Source organism: Falco peregrinus, chromosome 4, assembly GCF_023634155.1.
Source record: "Falco peregrinus isolate bFalPer1 chromosome 4, bFalPer1.pri, whole genome shotgun sequence".
In the NCBI taxonomy this organism is placed as follows: Eukaryota; Metazoa; Chordata; class Aves; order Falconiformes; family Falconidae; genus Falco; species Falco peregrinus.
In genome coordinates this window covers 95,945,372-95,966,692 of record NC_073724.1, presented here as the reverse complement: position 1 = coordinate 95,966,692, position 21,321 = coordinate 95,945,372, and the positions used below count along the sequence as shown (strand labels likewise).

General features: G+C 36.8%; 1 protein-coding gene across 3 annotated transcripts in view; it reads left to right on the top strand.

The window, feature by feature from the left end:
• NBEA (neurobeachin) overlaps window positions 1-21,321 on the top strand; it is a 509,659-nt gene that overhangs the window by 414,744 nt on the left and 73,594 nt on the right. For all 3 annotated transcript variants that reach the window (XM_027792046.2, XM_055802616.1, XM_005241160.4), the window contains 3 exons: window positions 88-203; window positions 8,397-8,509; window positions 18,103-18,243. In XM_027792046.2, coding sequence (XP_027647847.2) covers window positions 88-203; window positions 8,397-8,509; window positions 18,103-18,243 — 370 coding nt within the window. The remainder of the gene's footprint in view (window positions 1-87; window positions 204-8,396; window positions 8,510-18,102; window positions 18,244-21,321) is intronic.

Sequence of the window (21,321 nt, the reverse complement as noted above, 5' to 3'; positions counted from 1 at the left end):
GAAATTAATCACACTAATAATGTTGCCCTACATCTTAACATTTAATGAGAATCTTAAAAAAAATCATTCTTTAAATGTATTTCCTAGGAGAATCTCTCTGGCCACTCCCCGACAGCTTTATAAATCCTCCAACATGACTCAGCGCTGGCAGAGACGGGAGATATCTAACTTCGAATACTTGATGTTCCTCAACACTATAGCAGGTAAGGATTCTGACTCTTTAATCCTTCATAATATGTTTATGTTTGTCAAAGTCTTAAGCACCGTGACTTGATAGAATTCATTTATCCCTCTAGAATTCAGCTGCAGCTTTACGATAGATTCTGAAACACACACATTAAATTTTATCAGAAAATGCACAACCTATCACTGAGACTTTAGATTCATGTATTGTTGCGGAGGCAGTTCCTTGCTCCCCTCCTGCCATTTCCTCTGCTGACAGCTTGGTCTGAAGCTTTATTAGAGTCAACAAACCATTGCCAGAGAGTGTCTGGAAATAATAATGGGAAAATGTAATTTCGCTACTTCATCATTCTCAGCAGCAACAACTAGACAGCAGAATAACAACAGTATTCTGCCTAGTACAGATGTCACCTGGATTGTGGTATGATTAGATTACAGCTTCTTTTCTCGTTTAGTTCTTTGAGGTGAAATATAATATCAGATTAGGTATTTAAAATGAGAAATAACTGCTTTAGACATCCATTTGTTATTGGCAAAAGAAGAGCTTTTTCTGGCAATTGTCATTAATTAAACATTCGCGATGGCATTATTCCTTTCACCTTTCCCTTTTCTACGTGTTAACTCCTGTGGTAATTTTAAATGTGAAAAGCAACAGTTTTCTGCACCATATACAAAGAATTCCAGGAGGTTGTCTGCTATTACAACTCCTGCCTGTAGCACACATGCTGCTTATGAACCTGCCTGTGGAGAGCCTTCCTCAGACATTTCACTCCAATGAGCTTTCATTTGAAACCCAAATTAAATTCCACCAGGCATCACTCTGTACTCTGGCGTTACAACTCTCATCTTTACTTGGTCCTGACTTTTATGCTTGAGGTTATCCTCAGGCCAGATGTAAGACAAATGTGAGTGTGAAACCCAAAGGTAGCACCTGTTACACTGACCATTCCTGAGGACAGTCCCAACTGCGTTCTTCCCAACAGGGCAGTGGCAGAATTCAGGAGCTGTCAAACTCACTTGCTTTGAGCCTTTAGGCTGTTGTCTCTATGCTTATATGGTAGTCATCTTCCATGCATCCGGTCTTATGGATGTTAATAAATGTGTCATCAAATTATCCCAGTATGATACAGAAGTGCTACCGCTGAGCAGCTGGGAATCCGAGGGCACGTTTACCTTGTGCAGTGGAGCACAAAGCGGAGTCCCTGAAGCTATCGGGGACCTGGGCTGGAAAGTCTGTATGGTGCAGTCCAATGCAGGCTCACCAGCTTGGTTCCCAAGCATTATAGCCACAGTCCCGCAGACCTTTGCTGAAGGAAGGAGCCCTGCTGAACATTTATTACCTCTGGCACAGTGCCACAAGAATGCTGCTCTCCTGCTTCTGGACACTAGCCTGCCTCCAGCCGTTCTGCGTCTCTTGCACATCCGCTGCTCTTGTGGTGATGAGGAAACACAGGCAGAGCCTCGCAGGCTCCCTGACTGCTTCACCCAGACTTGGAGGATTTACTGGAGAGCTGGGAAGTTAGCCTAGATCCCCTCAGTTCTTGTCCAATACATTTTCGATGGGACTGTCCTTCGCTTGTAATTTCCTTTTTATGTATACATTTCTTCTGTAAGCAGTGTGTTTAAACTCTTTAAATGAGAGTAGACAAGAACTGAGCCAATTTTTGATAAATTACTTTTCATTTTTAGTCAGTTTAAAAATCCAGGGTCATTTATTTTTAGGTACATCACCAAAGCATCCAAACCTGGAAGACATCATTATGTCTGAAGTCAATTAGGAATTGCAGTGACTTACACTAAAGTATCCATCAGTAAAAAAGCTTCACCCTGAAGAGGTTCCTTCAGAGTATCTCAGAGTTCTGAAGAAAATTGTTTTTTAACCTGTTGTTTCATACTAGTACTGCTAAGTAGGCTTTACAGCCACACACCTGGGTGGTTGCATGAGGCCAGTTTCTCTTGATGTCATTCAACTGCCTTACAATAGGATGGCCTGACATTAGCGTTCCAGGTACCACCTGCTGTGCCTAAGGTTTGGAGGATTAGTGACTCAATTTTTTTTTCTTTGTCTATGAGCTTGTACTGTATTTGGAAGAGCTTACAGCAGCTTGGTCAGTACCTTAGTGCTGTCTCTCTCTGGCTCAAAGCACTTAATTTCTGGCAGATTTTTTTGTATCAGTCTCTTACTGGTAAATCTCATTTGTTCATGTAATCTCATTGTTGTTAATTGCATAAGCTCACTTGCTCATTTTCACAGTATTACCTACCATTTTATGAAGTACTTCAGCAATGCATGATAAAATTCAAATTCAAATTTAGGTAAAGACCATACTCCCTGAAAGAGAGGGAGGAAAATTTGAGTCTCTAGAAGAAATTCAGCCTAGCTCTTCGTCTCCATCTTGTATTGACTGACCTATTTTATAAAATCATTCTTTTTAATGATGCTACATGATGCCCTAGCTCTGATAACACGGAACTGATAACTGTCCCAGTACATCTGTTAAACAGAAGCAAAATCTCTGTGCACTGTAGACACTGTAGGACCCTGGGCAGTCAGAAGAAAATATGGGATTTTCTACTTTGTACACAAAGATAGAGTACTGAATATATTCATGACCTCCTTTGCCAAGTAAAGACATAGCACATATTTTCTTTTCTTTCTTCTTTGGAAATCCAATTTCCAAATATATTTTTAATTATACTCTTTTGTAATGAGATCCCATAAGAAATATTTCCTTGAAAGATACAACTTGTTTGCCAGTAATTGTTCATGTAGACAGTGATGGCCTAGTTATAGACTGTAATTGTTTGTTTAAGCAGTGTCTTCTTTTCTAACAGTATCATTGTTTTTAGCCATTGAGAAATATGTGAATCAAAGGCTTTTTATTTGTTGCTGCCATTTAGCTCCTACTGGCTTATTTGGCATATCTGAGCCATAGCTTAATCACTTAAGAAATGTGGAGGTTTGGCACTTAAGAAATGTGGATTATCTGTTGGGAAGTGATACATAGGTCCCTTCATTGTTTTTTCTCCTCTTCCAAGTAAACAGAGGTCCACTAACAAAGTGGCTTAATATGCTCTTTGCTGATTCTTTGTAGCTTCCTTTCTTCTTCAACTGTGCTTAATTAGCATCTAGCCCTTTACAAAACAGTAAGAAATCACTCATGTTTTCTTGTGATCCTTTTCTGAAATTATTCAGGAAACAGCAGCCTTGGAAGAGAGACATTCAGGAATGAGGCTGCTGACACCAACTCATTTCTTTTGTTTGTGGCATGCAGATGGGTCCTTTCCCACAACTGGAATTTTAATTCTTTTAAATCCTACCTACCTTGTCTTTTGCCTGCTTGTTAATACTGTTAATTACACAGACTGTCTGGTCTCTGTAGAACAGAGCCACTGAAATAAATATACGGATCTCTCCTTAAATCTCTCCCTGGTTTGCCAATATGTCTGTCCTGACAAGCATGGCCCCTGGCTATTCTGTAAGTTTTTAATCAATGTTTGAAATACTGAAGTGTCCCCTTGGAAAAAATCCATGTTTCTATGACTTTTTTTTTTTTGTTGTTGTTATCATTACATCACCCTGTTACCAGCTCTGAAACATTGCCCGGTTTCATTTTTAGTTTAACTTTTTCTGTTGTGATCTGTACTCATGACTTAATAAGTCTCTGCTTCAGCTATCATAGTTCTGTCTTTCTCGATAATTTCCTCTCCAAGACTATATGATTACCATCATTTCTGCTGGCCTGATTGCAATTTCAGTTCAGAATTGCTCTCCATTTTCAAAACTCTCTAAATTCTTGTTTCAACCTGCTTCTCTGGCCCTCTACCCAACTGTTTTCCCACCTCTCTAATCTGTTTCCAAGGTCTTCACCTCTTTCTGTCCCTCTTTTCTGACTCGAGCATATATCAGCATGTTTACAGCTCTGGGTTTTTCTCCCAAAGGTAAACACTGCACTCTGCTACTTATCAATCAGTCTCAGTGTTATACTCTCCATGTCCCTGGTTTTTGTTCTGGTTGTGTAGACATAAGTCTTCCTGGCCACCTTCCCCCTCCTCCTACCTATTGCCATTTCAGGGATCCTTTCACTTTGAAGGCTTGGAAGCAGCTATGATTATACTAATTGTCCTTTCTTCAGGCACTTAGGAAAAGGCCATATTGCATGTGATCACCATGTATGTCAACTGAACCCTCTGGGTGATATAGGGAACAGTAATTTTTACTTTTCGCAGTTACAAGTACTTAAAAGTAGTCCCACCGCAGCAAAAGGAATCAAGAGGAGTGGGAACAAGAAGTCATTTTCTAATATAGTTAGAAACAACTGTTTTAGTTAGAATAGTTAGAAGTCTTGTTTTCAAATCTTTCTCACTGTTTAACTGATTTCTGCTGTTTTTTCCTTTTCAAATGGCAGAATATGAAATATGTGTTTGTATTTGTATTTATTGGAATTTTAATTCTTTTAAATACTATGTGCCAAAGCTTTTTAAAGTTTTATATAATTATCCGCATAATTTTTGTAAGCCATTTCTTGTACTGGAAAGGGATTATTTTTAAAGGTTTGTGTAAAAAAAAAAAAAAAAAAAAATACATCTTCAGTCAGGTAATAAATTCAGATGAACATCTTCCCCCTCCCTCTTTTTTTTTTTGCCTGTTTAGCATTTTCCACTTTTTTACTCTGTGATGTACAAGCCCTCACTGGTTAATTATGTATATATTTAGCTACTGCATGTGTTGGGCTTATTATTGTCATCTAATTAGATGTAACTCGAACTACTTGCTTCTAGAAAAATCATTAAAAATTCTTTCCTAATGACCTAGAGATGACAAAATGTCTGTAAAGTGTGAAGAAGCAGACAAGCACAGGAACATCGCTCTTAAAGAGTGTTAATCCAGATGCTGCAATCATCTAATTAAACAATATTTTGCTGTCATTAACATTTTCACCAAGGAATTGCAGTTATAATTTCTTTGTCAGCTGTCTCTAGCTCACTTTACCTTCAAAACTAAAGTGCCATATAAAAACATTAAATTGGATGGTTTAATTAAAAACTTTTTTTTAATGAAGAAACATATCCAGTATTTCTGAGATCTCATTTACTATGCCTGTTTTATTGTTCAAGTAGATTAGTGTCACAGGCTTGCGATATTTAATATTCAGCCTTTAATATTAATCTCTGTAAGCCTACTTGGAGGGAAATCTGAAGCTTCTGAAAAGGTATAGGGACTACCAATAGCAATACAGGTTTATGTTTTATATTTATTTAGCTAAAGAAAGAACCAAATAATTCTTGCGGGAAGAACCAGACAATTGATGAGACGACTAAATATATTCATCTGCTGACTTTACGCTGAAAATAATCATTGTGAAGCCAGAACAGATCAAGAAAGCATTCCTAATAAAGTTAAACCACTAATATTTATGCATGTTTAGAATTAGGGATTTGTAATCCCATTATAGGCCTAGATCACTGTCCTCCACTCAGATAAGCATAGTTGTGTGGTCTTATCTCATCATGTAGGTTTGGTCTCCTTTCACAATTTAAATTATGGTTCATCTTCTCAAGCCATTTTTATTTGTTGGCGTTAAAAAGAAAACTGGTGAATTGAGAAAAATAAATTACTAACTTTTTTCTAAACAGATTAATAGCTACTCTTAGTAGTTAATCTCTTCATAAATAAAACATGTTTTATAAATATTGAAGTAGGAGAGAAGTAAATATTTTTTTCACAAGACTATGGGTATATTTATCAAATACATAATCATGAAGGCTCCGTTGTTTGTAGCTTATCCTACCTAAGATGAGACATAAATTGCTGCAAATTATTTCTCATCATGGGGTAAAAAATTGCACACAAGAGTTACTGCAGTGTCCTGAATGGGGCTAATTCCACATGATAATTTGTTTGTGTGTCTGTACTATAAGTAACCTATCAAAACCACACAGCAAAGGAGAACTCAAGTACAGCAGCTAGGCTTAGGGTTGCTCTTTTCTTGTGCTATTCACATGTTTGTGATTTTCCCATGTGGAACAGGATCAAAGAGTCAAAATCTTATTGACTGAATATTAAAATTGAAATGAAATCAAATTAATATCAAAATTCATTAAAATAAGAGTATGGAAAATCTCAATTGTGAAAATAAAAATAATTTTGGATAACCCTAAATTTCCTTTTGAACTCTTGCAAATGTTCTCACATTTCCAAATGTTTCTATAAAGTGTTTTCAATGCGAGGTCTTTATTACTGTGAACACTTTTCCATAAAACTTTTGATTCTGAAGAATCTTTAGTCTTGTTTATGCTTTTTAATAGACTACAGTCATTTGAGTCATTCTCTTCCTGAATCTTAAATTTATTTTAGTCTGCTCTTTACGTAAACACAAATATTTTTCTTTTGCTGAGGCTTTTGCACACTCTTCTGGTTAACCTAATTGAGGATTCTGATGGTAAGAAAAACATTTATTATATACAGGTATAGTGTTATAAAGGCCATATTTCATAAAACCTTGAATTTGACCATATCAAGAAACTTTAAAAATTGTATGTAACTAATCCCTTGCAAAAGAGGAAAATAATATATTGATTTGGCAGATGTGGAAAATGAAGCAGAGCTGTCTTACTTCAGGACATCTAGACGCACCACCCCCCACCCCCCAACTAAAACAATTAATATTCTGCCAGAGAGTACCTTTTTGTTTCTTCCCTCACATGGATAAATTCTGGTGTATTTCTTGACTTACTTTTTTGATACTCATACTCATTTTTTATGAGAATGGTTTTGCAGTCACTCATTTTTGATAATAAAGAAGGACTGGTTTTGTTTCTATCCATCTTTATTTATGTGTGGCACACTGTACTGGTATTGCTTTTTTAACAGTTGTATTTGCACCTCAGTTATTTTTTTATATTCTTGTGAACACCTATGTGCTCAAAATGTAAAAATAAGGACACACAGTTGTTAACGATATGCACTTTTCCTGTTTTCAGTGAAACTAAGTACAAAATAGAAACACTCTCCTTGTCCATCAACTTCTATTAAAAAAATAAGGTGTTTGTAGAGCAGTGAAAGTTTCACATTTCATTAAAGCAGAGCTGATTTTTGTGGAGAATTGCAAATGCTACTCAGAACAAGGAAGCCTGTGTTTTTCTGTGCCGGGTTTTGTACCCCAGGAATCTGTCCAGAACCTGGAAGGAAGCAGTTAGTGAGACAGGGCTGTAAATCTGCCGCAGGACTGGGAATTGTTAACCTGGGTTATTTCAGTCTGCTAATTATATTATATAAATACACACACACATATATTTATGACCTGATTTTGTTTTTTAAGACTCGTGTTGCATATTGTGTGGTTCTCAGTAAATCAATATGGTGGATGGCTCTGTTACTAAGCAACTTCATTTGTCTTATCACTGAAATGTTAGATACTACTAACCACCAGCTGACACAGAAAAAACAGTGTTTCCCAAACACAATTTTTCTGGTAATTAATTCATAATTTACAGTTCACTTCAGTTGCAGATTGTTCTTTTGAAATTGTTTCTAAAGATGGCTTTTGCACATGTGAGCTGCTGGGATGGTATCGATGTTTCTTTCATTATGTTTGGAGAGGGTGGCCTGGGGCAGTCAGCTTAGGCTTTTAGGGGAGGAAAAATGTTTTTTGATTTTCAAAGTGCTTATGAAATAGTGTTAAAGCAAACATGACTTCCTCCACTTTGATTCCACTATTGCAGCGAAATCTCACTTCAGTGAAGAAGAGCCATGAGGAATAATGGATTAATATTGTCTATCTAGGGTAGACCTAGATTTTCAAACCTCAACTTTATCCCCTTGCTGTTTGGAGTCTCATTTAATCTTTGCCAGCTAATGATACCGCATGCAGTTGCTAGGAAAATAATAGTCTAGTGGTTTTAAATTTCAACATTCATGCTATGAAAAAAACTTAATGCAAATAAAAAGGAAAGTGTTTATTGGCATATGGTACATTTTAGATTATCTTGAAAAATACTGCGCTCTTTATATTACGCTGATTTCTGCATTGACTTCTGAGTCAAGATAAGTGCCTCTGAATGGTTGCTTTTGTCTGGAAGATTTATACCTGATTCTGTCAAGTGGTGGGAACTGGGAGTATGTGATGCAATAGAAGTAACTGCTAGATTGTTTTTCAGCTGAAGTAGTGGACACTATTTCCTACTTCTTAAAACATTTTCTTTCTTAATAGGACGAACATACAATGATCTGAACCAATACCCTGTATTTCCGTGGGTCTTAACAAACTATGAGTCTGAGGAGTTAGACCTGACCCTTCCAGGAAACTTCAGAGATCTTTCAAAGGTACGTGTCAATTCTGTTAAAGACAGCCAGCACTTTTAGGAGGAGATTTTGTTTTATACTTATAGTCTGGCTAAGTTAGTTTTTTATCTTAAGTCAGAAAAGTCTGAAATGGGCTTTTCTATTTTAGAATCTTTTTATACTGAATCTCTACATTATGCTGCTTTTGTGTCCCTGACTGATCTGGTTCCAAACCTGCAACTCCTCTGTACCTTCTGACTTGCGGATCATGAATGTGTCAGACCACTTGATCTCACTAATTATCTCCCTTAGATTGTGAAAGCTGGTCCTTTGGAAATAAGAAGCTTTGGCTAATTTTTCACTTCATTTTTCAGTAGACGAGTAATGTAATAGCAGCACCTCCTTTTGGTTTAATGATTATTCAGTAAACAAGTATTGTGTATTTTAGATCCTGGAGTATCTCCGCCCTATCGTTATTTGTGGTTTTTGTCCTCTAGCCAGACTCGAGCAGTTGGTGCTTTATAATAGAACAGTTCCTAGTATTTGTTTCTCTAATAGCACCAGACTGCCAGCTATACCCAGCTCTGATACTCTGATTGTGTCAACAGGCTGGGGAGAAGGTATGTTCTGGCCAAGCATAGCAGAAGTATATGGAGGGGCACTACTTTTGGCCAAATGGAATAAAGGCAAAATACAGGGTTTGAAACTGAGTTGTGAGAAGTATCTTTCCTGGTTCATGTCAACTAGGAAAGTGTATGCACTTTCTTACTGGTGAAGGTGGGTAGCCTCGCAACATCCCCAGCAGGAATTTCTTGCAGCTTTCTTGCATCCTTGCTGCAGTTCCTTAGCCAGGAGCGTGAAGTTGCTTGTACAAGCTGAGTGAGGCTCAGAACCACAGGAGGCTGTCACTCACTGACTTAAGGAGTGAGGCTGGAGAGGAGAGAGTGACCCCCAAGGTCTGTTCTGCACCCCTGTGCTGCAGCCCCTGCTTTCCCTTCTGCTGCTGGTCAGGGATGAGAATTTCTGGGGCTTCTGCCTTAAGTCTGCTTTTCTTCCTCCTCTTCCTGCAAGCACACGTCCTGGGCAGCAGCAGAAAGATCCCACCCTGGGCATCCCACAGTCTCATATCCCTGTTGGAAAGTGTGCTTGCAGTACCTCCAGATGTAACTGCTCCTGGAAGCCTACTTTTGTAAGACTTCCAAAATAATTTGAGTAGAACCTGATTGCGTAATAGCAGATGGAGACACCTAGGTTTCCTCTCCCTTTTTCTTAGATAAACAAGTAAATAAACGCAGAAATTAAACTACACTCAAAGTATACCTCAAATGTAAACAAATTGGTTGAGACTCTACTTATGTTATGTAAAACTTCTGACACAGTATTTCACAGTATTATAGATATGTTTCACAAATATGTTTTTCAATTTTGTAATGCTATTGTAATCTGTGCCAAGAACAATAAAAGAAGCTCCACAGACATGAGTTAAATAAAGGCCAGTGATCATTTTGCACTTGCTAGCATGTATAAAAATATTTCTTTTGGAGTTGTTTATAGTGATAAACCTTTCATTATGATGCTTACACTTTTCAAACTCTCTCAAACTCACTTCTTTCTAGTATTAATAGCACTACATGTGGTGAAGTGCAACAAGATTAGTCAGCGTCTCATGAGTCCGTCATGAGGTACTTAGTTTTGCTTGGATCCAAATTTTTATGGCAGCCTATTAAGGTATGTAATTGCTACAGGAAGTAGCTTGATAGTTGAATAGATAGGTTTTCCTCATGAGTTAGTAAAGACTCATTATGGAATTAGTGCTTGTATATCTTATTAAGTATCGCTGCACTCCTAGTAGTGCTCTCCCTTAAAAGGAAATGTAAAATCAAGTTCCATGTTATTTACGTTTCAAGAATCCATGCAATGTGCACAGCAGTATTTTGCTCCAGGACATTTTCTTACCCAATTTGATAACTGCATTCTCTTATTCAAAAGCTGCCAGTGGTTTCCTCTGGAAAAGCTAGGGTTTTGACCCCTGGAAAAAAGCCTACACTGAACTAGTTAAGGAGAATGGTCTTTCCTTTCTGGCAATATCTGAGCTGCATTTACCTCGTGGATGTGTGAGAGAACATGTGTGCAATCTATGAAGTGTTGTGAGATCCCTCAGGATAAAAGGGTGTAATTATCAAATGTTTCCAGTGTTCATTATAATAACATCTGATAGGTTTCATTTCACAATGATTTTAGATGGGAAAATAGATTAATGACTTTTTGTAAAAGGCAGTGGCCAGTTTAACATGAAATGCCTTACTTTGTGCACTTGGGCTGTTATGCATTGAAACAGCAACCTGTTTCAATTTGTGCATTATCAGTAAAAATCTTCAAAATCAGAATGTATCTGAAGTATTTCTGTGGCAACTCTGTTTTCATTTTCAATATTGTCCTATATCTGTAGGCAAGCCCCTTCTTTCCTTGTTAGGGAAGTGAATCCTGAGTAGCCCAGTGCTTAAAAGCAGGAGTTAGTGATTTATTGTTCATGTTATTGAACCGGGATGTGCGATCAAGCCTCAGCCAGACCTCTGGGGCCGGCACACACAGTATCCTTTCCATGAGGAGCCACTTCCTTCTGTCAGGTTTTACCCTGCAATGGAGAAATGTTCTTGCGGATCTGATGGCAAATCAGAACCTCCAGCTAAGCTGTTGATGGATAAAATCTCCTTTGTTAGTTCCTGACCTTCTGTCTTCCTGCAAGTTTGCCCTTCTTAGGTTTCACAGAGCCTCTATCCTGAATATTTAGTAACTAATACCCCTCAAACAATCTTTTGAAATTATTTGGAATTCTAACACTATTGCGTATGTGGCAGAAGCCACTAAAGCAATGAAATTTAAAGAGAAAGCACCTATCATGCTTTGTTTTGTTGGTTTAAAAAAGTTCTGGTAGTTAAATATAGATGCTGAATCTAACTTCTAAAAAAATAAATAATTTGTGTATTATCTCACAAAGTTCGTGCAAAGCTCCAGTGTCAATTATGATCACTGACAGTACTTTTGCAATTTTTTAACCTTTGATTCCTAGGCTTTCTGAATAAAACATGATACGCCACTGTTGCAACATCACAACTCCTGAGTGAGCATACACGATGAATGCAATTCATATGTTTTGTGGAAATGGAACTAGATGTGTTTGGCTTGCTTATGGTGTCAGTGACAGAGTAAAACATATGCCTTTTGCATTTAACTCAAACTTAAATATTTACATTACTGCAAAGCCATCTTGAATGTGTAACTTGTTCTTTCCTTCCGTTTAATTTTATTCAGTTTTTATGTAGCGCTCCTTATTGTGGTACTTTTACATCCAGATGTTGCTTGTTCTCTCAGAACAATTATATTTAAATATCAGCCTGAAAATTCCTCTGCCCTTTTTCTTTGAAATGTTTGGAAATTTCCCTATCAAGGTTTTTCTTTTGCTTTTAGTTATAATTTGAAATCTAAAACCAGGGCCCATGGGCATGGAAGGTGCCATAGCAGTAGGATATATTGGACCACTCATTTGATTAGACAGTGTAGGCTCAAGTTTTATTCATTACATATACAAGGTTAAAGGTTATGTTTATTGTTTGACAGGATGAAAAGCTAATGAAAGAGGCTGTCATAGGTACATAGATTATCTTTTCACTATCAAACCACCAGGTGATCTGCTTATTTTCTTCGTCACTGAGATTTCCTTTGGAAGAATACCTGTGGTATTAAACATTAGTACAGGAAACGTGTATGCAGGCCTTACTGTACACTGAGGTTTTCAGGGTTTCAGCACATTTAAAATGTGATATGGTTTGTTTGTGCAAAATTGTTTGACTTTTACTCCTAAATTTTAGTGAATGCATGGTTTTGACATGCTGCATTGTCCCTGCTCATTAAAGTGTAAATGGGAATTTCTCCTCATTTACTTCCAGTCATACATCCTGTTAAATAAAATGATTTCTTCACCAGGCAAAGTAATACTAATATTGACATGTGTATGAAACATCACACGCCCATTCATTGAGTGGAAAAAATTATATTTTGTTAATATAGAAGGTGTTTGACTGACGGGTGGTGATAAGCATAACCACTTTTCCTTATTACTGTGCCATTTCAAGAAAAGGAAGTGATAAAGCCCCAAGGCTTCTAAATGTAATAATGCAAATGAATGCATCGAAGTGTGAATATTTCAAGGGAAACCACACTTAATACTTCCAAAAATGTGTATGCTGTGGAATGGAGTTTATGGGCTTATCAAGAGCCACTCACTGGAAAAATGAGATCAGTTCCTGTAACTTAAACTCCTTACCACACGCAGCCCTACCATCAGAAGGAAAACGAGTTTCTCATTTGGTTTAAGCCACACAATTAAACATTTTCTTTTCTTAAATAAAATGTTAATTTACTGAGTGAAACTCCGGTACTTTGAACCTGCCAGAACTCATATTTGATAGTGTTGATATTGGTATGCTGAAGAAAAACTGTTTACAAATTTGGATAAAATTATGATTTATTTTACACTTTAAAGTACCATCCTAAGATGTCCTACTTAAAGGTTGTTGTTTGGTGTGTTTTTTTAGTAAAAAAGCAAGCAGTCAGGAAAAGCTCAGTCTGTATTGAGCTAGAGCCAAACAAAGCCATGCTCAAGATTTCTTTTGCACCCAGCCACGATATTGCAGAGCACCTTACACACCCACACCCAAAAAAAAAAAAAAAAAAAAAAAGCTAAACAGAGAGATATAAACAGGTAAGGTAGTTGCTGCATGAATTAGAGTTAAGATAAGCAGAATATTTCAATGGCTGGATAAATTGGATGCTACGTTCAGTTCTGCTCTCATGAGAGAATGTAGTTCTATGAAGATAGCTGGCAAAACAGTAAATATTACATGAGCTAACATAACATGTCCAGTGGATATAAACACTAGATGTATTGACAATACACTGGTTCAAAGGCCAGATGTCTAAAGAGATTAACCAGATAGAAAAGAATGACATGAATAGCAGTGTGTTTTTAAAGTTAAAGTAAATACTTTATTTTTAAATGAAAAAGGAGCATAAAATAAACTCAAACAGCAGCTTTTAGTATATCAGAAGTGAAGTGGCTGGATAGACATTGTTATAAAGCGAGTTGTTTTGCTTGGTTGGAGTAAAGAATATCTTATAAAACCATTTTATGAAAAGTTAATACTATTTGGTATGAGTCCTTGCAGAGGGATTTTTTTTAATAAAAAGACAAACAACATGTTTGGAAAAAGTATTTTATAAAACGTCATAAAAAGAACTTTTTTTTTAACGTTCAGAACAATTTGTGAGACTCAAATTCAGCTTCTGTACTAATCTTATGGTTAAGGTACTGGACTGAGACATAGGACATGGGTTGAGCTTTGCATTTGTATTGTTTTTGCAAGTCATTTTGACTAGTTCACACAGCAGCAGGTTCTTATTGAAATGGAAATAAAATTACTTTCTTCCATTATGTTAAGATACAGAGATTGATCCATAAATAAAATTTATCTCCATTTTATAGCCATGGTATTAGATTAAAACCTGACAAAACCTCAGACTTTCTGGGCTGAGAATGGCACAGTAATGCTATGGAAAAGTGCCCAGAACTCCACATACCCTACACATTGCACAAGAAATGTGAGAGACTACTGTTACTGTAGATCTTGTCATCTAGCAGGATGATCATCTAGCTATTTACTCATCAGAGTAAACCAGGGTTAGCTGGTACTTTGTGCAATTGAGATTTAAAGTCTTTACAGAAAATGTATGTCTTTTAAGAAAGGATGAACTGTTAGCATTTCTTTGGGTAACAGCATTTTCCCACATGGACATTAGAAAACCACTAAGGAAGCCAGGTACAGACCTCTCTGAATTTACTCCCTACTATTTTATTTACAGAAGGTTTTGCTTTCAGAAAATGCCTGGTCATTTGGTACGCACAGGCTGATCTATTTGTGGTTAATCAACAAGTATTTAAATTGCACAACAAAAAGATGAGAGAAATGGGCACTTCCCGTTAGCATTTCCAGTGTGTATGGCTTCCTGCATCAGGGGACATTCAAGTCCTCTCCGTTAATGTGCAGAGAAGTGTTTCACATAGGGGTCTCCATTACTGCACAGAAAGGGAGAAAAGGGGGATCAGATGTTCCTTATATTCTTCCCCACAGGCCAGAAATAGCTGATGGAATGCTGAACCAGAAGCTGCAGTTGTATGAGTCTGGGCAGCTCCCAGCTCTCCTCCCCATGCAGTGCTGCGTTGAGACAGCTGCACTGCTGCTGGGATTCCACTTGTCATCCTTGCATACATGGCGGTGTGTTTGCATGCCAGCCCCCCCCCCCCCGCCCCCCCCCCCCCCCCCCCCCCCCCCCACTGGCTCAGGGATTTCTAGCACACCTTTGTATTGCAAGCTGTAGTTATTCCTAAGCAGTTTACTTGGGACACACTAGAAATCTTTGTGGAATGACAGAAATGAACCTGTATCTCCTGAATCCCAGGCTACCATCCAGATCACTAGTTCATCCAATCTAGGATTTGTCCTGAGGAGTCGAGGTGAGACTTTCTAGCTGAAGACAAGATCTACCTCACCCTTTTGTTTCTTTCTTTCTTTCTTTCCTTCTCTCTGGGGCAAGAAAGGGTAATTTCCAGAAATGATTCTTCCCAGAGATTTTCACCTGAAAATTTCCATACCGTTCAAGAAAGGAGATGACTCTCATGATATTTCACTTAAAGAGTCCATTTTATTCAGCAGATATTTTGTGCATTTCAGCATTTTTCTTCAAATGAATCCGAAAGTAATTGAAAGAAAAATGGATTCTGACTCTGAAAGGAATATTGATGAGGATGAAGGAAATCTTCAGAATAGGGCTTTTTACGTTTATCATTTAATAAATTGAACATGTGTCTTCTGAAAGTAGATTATTTTAGCTACTTGTGCAGGCATTTTTACATGAAAATGGGAATGCACCATCTTACAACCTTGTATCTTTTATCTTTTAAATTGAAATAACACTTCTCCCTGAAGAAACAGAAAGTGTGATGGTGTGTTTGCATTTGTGGTTTGTGTGACTTTGGAAAATTCTTCTCAAGTTCTTGAGAGGAAGTACCTTTTCATTAACTACTCTGCCTCTCTATATATTTATATATATATATTATTTATTTAAAAGGGTTATTTAAAGGTATGGGTTAAACTAGTCTATAAAATGGAATACCTTATGATTATTTTTGAGCATCAGTTATGCTTCTCAGTTCATGTTACTGTAATCAATTTACACTGAAGAATGGAAACACATAGCTTATTTGATGAAAGATACCTGATCAGCTTCAAATATATTTTGAAAGGCCTGGAGTTGTGATTTTCAGTCTTGCATTGATCACCATATCCCTTCCCTACTGTGGCTTCAGACATATATGTATATTTTGGCAGATGATGCCTCTGTCTTCTGTAGCCTCAGAACTCACTGCAGCGTAGGGTAAGATGCACCTTCACAGTGAAGGGCAGAGATACTGTCAGGGTGTTTGTCTATTGCAAAATGCAGTCTCACCGATTTGCCTGCCAGTTTGTGCTTCCTTCTCAGAGAGGGTGACATCTCCTGTTAACAGGTGAGAGTGTGAACTACTGCTTTAGCTTTTGAAAAGCACAGTTGGGGACTGGAATTTGTCCTGCCAGAGCAGTGGATGCACAGTACCTTAAACGAGGGTGGTATCGGCAGGTCCCATGCAGTCCCTGAAGCAAAGCAGTGTCCCGATATAATTTAGCAAAGTGCATGTATCTGGCACAGTTAGTCAGTCTTAATAGGAAAATAATGTCTTTTAATAAGATACTCTGTCAAGGAAGTAGCTGAACAACCATTTTTATATATTGGCAACTTATAGGCTATAATAATGCCAGCGTATCCTGACAGTGGCAGGATGTGTAACAAACCAGAGTATAACAAAAATGCAAGTATTTGTTTGTTTGTTTGTTTGTTTATTTATGCAGTAGTTGGGAAACATGCCTGGAAGGTGTTAGGAAATGGCTTATACTTACTTTTTCAAGAATGTTTCATAAGGTCTTGCTGTGCAATCTGCACCAGATAACACTGATCTTTAGGGATTACTCATACATTTTACATGTATGAGAAAGCTATTAACATCTCCATGACACAGCAAAGTATTAGGCATCCAGAGTGTTTCATGTGAAAAACACTGAAACCATAATGTTTTAAAATGTAAGTTTTCATCAAACACTGCTATTTAAAAACAAACTGTAATATGTAAAATTGGTAAACATCATGTTCTTTGTCAACCTTTTTAACAGCCATCTCAAAAAACATAGCAGCGCTGAAGGAATAAAATCCTTGTAGCTTTAAAATTGTTGTTACATATGCAGTGTAGTGAAACCCATTGATTTGACATTGTACTGGTATTTCCATTCCAAATGACTTTGGATTTTAACTCACTAGAAGAATTGTGGGGTGGAATGAAATGGGGAAAATACCTGTTAGCATTTTGAAAAAGGTCAAAGACCTTGAGTACTTTTGATTTCAGGTTGTAACTCCCTTAGTGATATCAGTTCTAACTCTTAATTTTTGATTAATACAAATAATTATAGTAAGTTTATACTATTATTTGGTGCAGAAGTATGCAGCCCTTTAAGTATTAAACTGTGTGTTTGATTGATTTTACTACAAAAGCTAAAATCCGAACATTCTTTGCAGATAGTAAGTATACTACTGCTATCTTATCTGGAAATACACATTCAAGATCACTTACATATTTATTTCAACAGTTTAGTTACTTTCTGTTGTATTTTCTTTATCCTAGTGACTTTTGTATCACACAATAACAAATATCTTTTGCAAAAAAATTTCTGAGATAAAGTGAGTTAAAAGAACCCTAGAAAAGCATGTATCCCTTGAGTAGGCACATCAAAGCCAACAGTTCCTACTACTGTCTTACATTTCTTTTGTTTTTTAACTAATTTATAGAGGTTGTCTGTAAAGTATGGCCAGAATGGACTTTGAATTTGTGAATAATTTCCATATTGTATTGTATTTAAGTATAAAGCTTGTTTTGTTCAGTAAAACATGGCTTTGTTCAGTCAGAAAGTACATCCAATCCTGCAGGACTATGCATGTTTTTTAAGTATTTCTGCTTAGGATCACCAGACACCACCAGCAGTTCCGCGTGAAATCTTTTCATCATGAACTGTGCATTACAAAGTATCCTGTGTGAGCAAAAGTCAGTTTTCATTAGCTGTGTGATTATGGTGAATGACAGCAACAGAAATATTAGTTTGGCCTCAATGCATTTTAAATGCAGTTTTAGAAGTCTATTTCCAGAACAACGTTACTGAATTAATTGGGAAACAACTCATACTTCAAGGTCTTGAAAGTTTGCAGATGTGGATCACTTATATTTGTCAATTAAAATAAGGAAAGTCATAAGACTTTCAGTACACAAAGCCTTTGAAAGAAATTTCTAAGATTATAGCAATCTGAAGGGATTACTACAGCATGGAATGAGTTTGGTTGCAGTCTCCTATGTAGTGAATCTTAATGCAGAATTAACCTATGACATTTCAGACATGCTGCCCTTCAGCCGATAATATATTTGACCTCTTATCCTTTTGCAGCCTATTGGTGCTTTGAACCCAAAGAGAGCAGTCTTCTATGCAGAACGGTATGAGACGTGGGAAGATGATCAGACTCCACCTTATCATTACAACACTCACTACTCTACATCTACTTCTACATTGGCTTGGCTTGTTCGTATTGTAAGTATTTCTAGATCCTGGTTTTCATGAATATCTTTATCTACAGCATTTCCTCTGTCACTTACCACTATTTAGATTTTTTGAACAAAAGTACCTTTCTATCAAAAGCTTATTGTTCTTCCCTACCTTAAAATCTTAGAATTTCTCTAAGTATACTGTGTATACTCATCATTTGTAGTGATCAGGCAGTCCTTCCTACCCAAACAGCCTGAAATACAATTTAGACACAAAATTGTGGTGGTGTAAGGACACAGACAATGAAGAAAATTCATGTAAAACTAAATCCATTTTTTTAAAAAAGTCTCTAGACGATGCAGAAAGCTGCTACTACTTGTATATTCATTTATTATTTTCCAGTTAGGGACAGGTATATACAACATTAAAGAAAAATCTTTCATAAGAAGCACATTAAACTGTCAAATTGAGGGGGGAATTAAAGAACCAATTTTATATTAAAGCAGTACAGAGCAATATTTTATACAAATGAACTATGCTTCTCAATGAATAAACAACTTAACAGTTTTCAGAAATGTAAGAATGTGGTTCGTAACTTTCATTTGCTGTTTCAATTCTGGAACCTCATGCTTATATACTATCCTCAAAATCAGACCTAGGGAAAGGGGCAAAACTTCAAAGATAGAATGAATCTGAATTCAGTTTACATCTTAGTACAATGAATTACTGAAACAGGAGTGTTGATGAGAGACTTACGGTTTCACAGAGAAACCTGAATTAATGAAAAATTGGGTTGCTATGTAATTACTGAACTTAAATTACACCCGACTAATAAAAATCTGTAGCATAAGGTATATTCTAAGCATGTTTCACACACAACCAAACAAAGCAGTCGCACAAAGTGTAGCATCTGAGTTTTCACTCATCTCATCTTTCCTTAGACACGTCCTGTTTTTCTGCTCAGAAGGGAAGAATTCATGTGTCTATGATTTCAGGATATACTTCTTAACCCGTGGGAAACTAAGCCTTGATTACACTCCTATACGGGGTGATCACTGTACTCCTATTAAATGTTGCTAAATTATTCATGTACTGTGAATACTTTTAATGGTTCACATGTGCTTCTTTGTTGCCTTAAAGTATATTGCAAACAGTGGTTTTATTTGCACGTTTATCTATTAATTTTGGCTGCTATTCAACAAAGGATCCCCTCTTGCCTGTCGGCAAATTCTTAGGGCTGAAAGTCTGCTTACAGGCTGGATGTACAACACACCAAGGAGTATTCATTTCCTGTATTAGGCTAATGCTGTGTCATTTTTACTACTGTTGTTTATGTAATACTGTAGGTGTTCTTGCTCTCTTTCTCTTCTGTGCTAAAAGAGGGAGCGAATAAGGTCTCTGCCTTGATGGCCTTGCAATATAGACCTGACAAATTACATCTGTTAGAGCAAACAGCGTATGTGAGAATAGAAAGCAGAAAAGAAAAGGAAAAGCAGTGCTTTCCAGGGAAAACAACATAGGGAGAATTTAAATATGGGGGCACACCTAGACGGGTGTTTTAAAGGTTATTTAAATAGGAGTGACCAGCAAGGAAAAGCAATCAGTAGTGGGAGGAGACAACATAAGTGAGGGGGAGACAGATGTGGGGAAAGTTTAAAGCTCAGAAAAGGGGAAAAGTAAATAACGTGGTGACATCGGATAAGGCTGCATATGGAAACCCAAAATAAAGATTTGAAAATAAGAGTGTACAGAGACAGGAAAAGATTATAGTGATGGGGATTATAAAGTCATAGTGATCCTTAGAGAGATATTTTTGGCTACAAAATGAAGGATGAAAAATCCTAAGGGAGAAGATTATGCCAGTGAAGTTGATAGATAATGCTAAGTCACATTTCTGGAAGTTAAAAGTAGGATTTCTTGCTCATTAATTTCTTGAGCTAGTGTTTTGGTATGAGTTTGTGAAGACAACTGGGTAAGAACATTTTCTAAAAGGTAAATGATTGTTTGGTCCAGAAAGAGGAAGGGGACAGTAGGAGATGCAGGGATTTAGGTAGAAAAATGCTTTCAGTATTTTAAGAGATTGGAGATAATTCATGGGAAAAGATGTGCTGAGGTAGGGGTTTTGGTAGAAGGTTACGATGAACTGAGAGTGAAAGAGAGGAGTGGAAAGTAAAATCACGGGAAAGACTGTAGACCAAAGAACAAAAGAAAAGGGAAAGAAAAAAGTGAGAAAATGAGAGAAAAAGAAACAAGCAAACAAACAAAGTGTACTGGGAGTGAAATAATCTACATAGAAGCAGAACAAAGCAGTAGTGAGTAATGGGGATCAAGGGGGAGAAACTGCTTGCCTAGAGCTTTGTATTGGAGGAAACAGTATTTGCAGTAGGAAAGGAAGTTTCAGCCACTCTGAAGTATGGATATAGAGAAACATGTAATTGCCACAAAACCTTAATTATTTTTTTTTTCTTGCTTTTTGGCTTTGACAGATGCAATCTGGTTCCTGTCAGTTCTCTTCAAAATATTGCTTGTAATATCATACTTCTGAGTCAATTCTGTGATAATCTGCTCCCTACTGCTTTATATTTCCCTCTGTTGCTTTCCTTTATCTGATGTATCAGGCTACTTTTATAAAAGGCACTTTATGCCTTAGCCTCAGTTCTGTCCTGTTTAATTGATTTTGATATCATCAGTCACTGCCTCTGTTTTGTCATTAATAAATTTTTCATTGGCAGTAGAGTTTTCTTTTTGAGTTCTTTTGTGTACTGAGTGTCCGGTAAAAATCTGTCTTTAAAAGTGACCTATTTGATTATGTTTTTAAAAATATGACAATAGCTTATTATATAATATGTTGAAGCTATTGATAATTAGAGCAGGTATAATACTTTTATTATTATTTTTGTTCTTCTTCTGCTTTCATTGTACATAAGAGAATAGGGTGTAATCCTTAACTGAAGCCATGAGCTACTAATCCATCTGCTAAGCTTCTGTTTGTATTTTCTACGAGCTGCTTGTACATGTCTAGGTGTGCTCCATTCTCTCCTGTAAAAATGATAGGAGGAAAATTTAAGCATTTTCAGGATAAGCAATGTTTCAGTTTCACCAGGCCATATATCAGATTGGTTA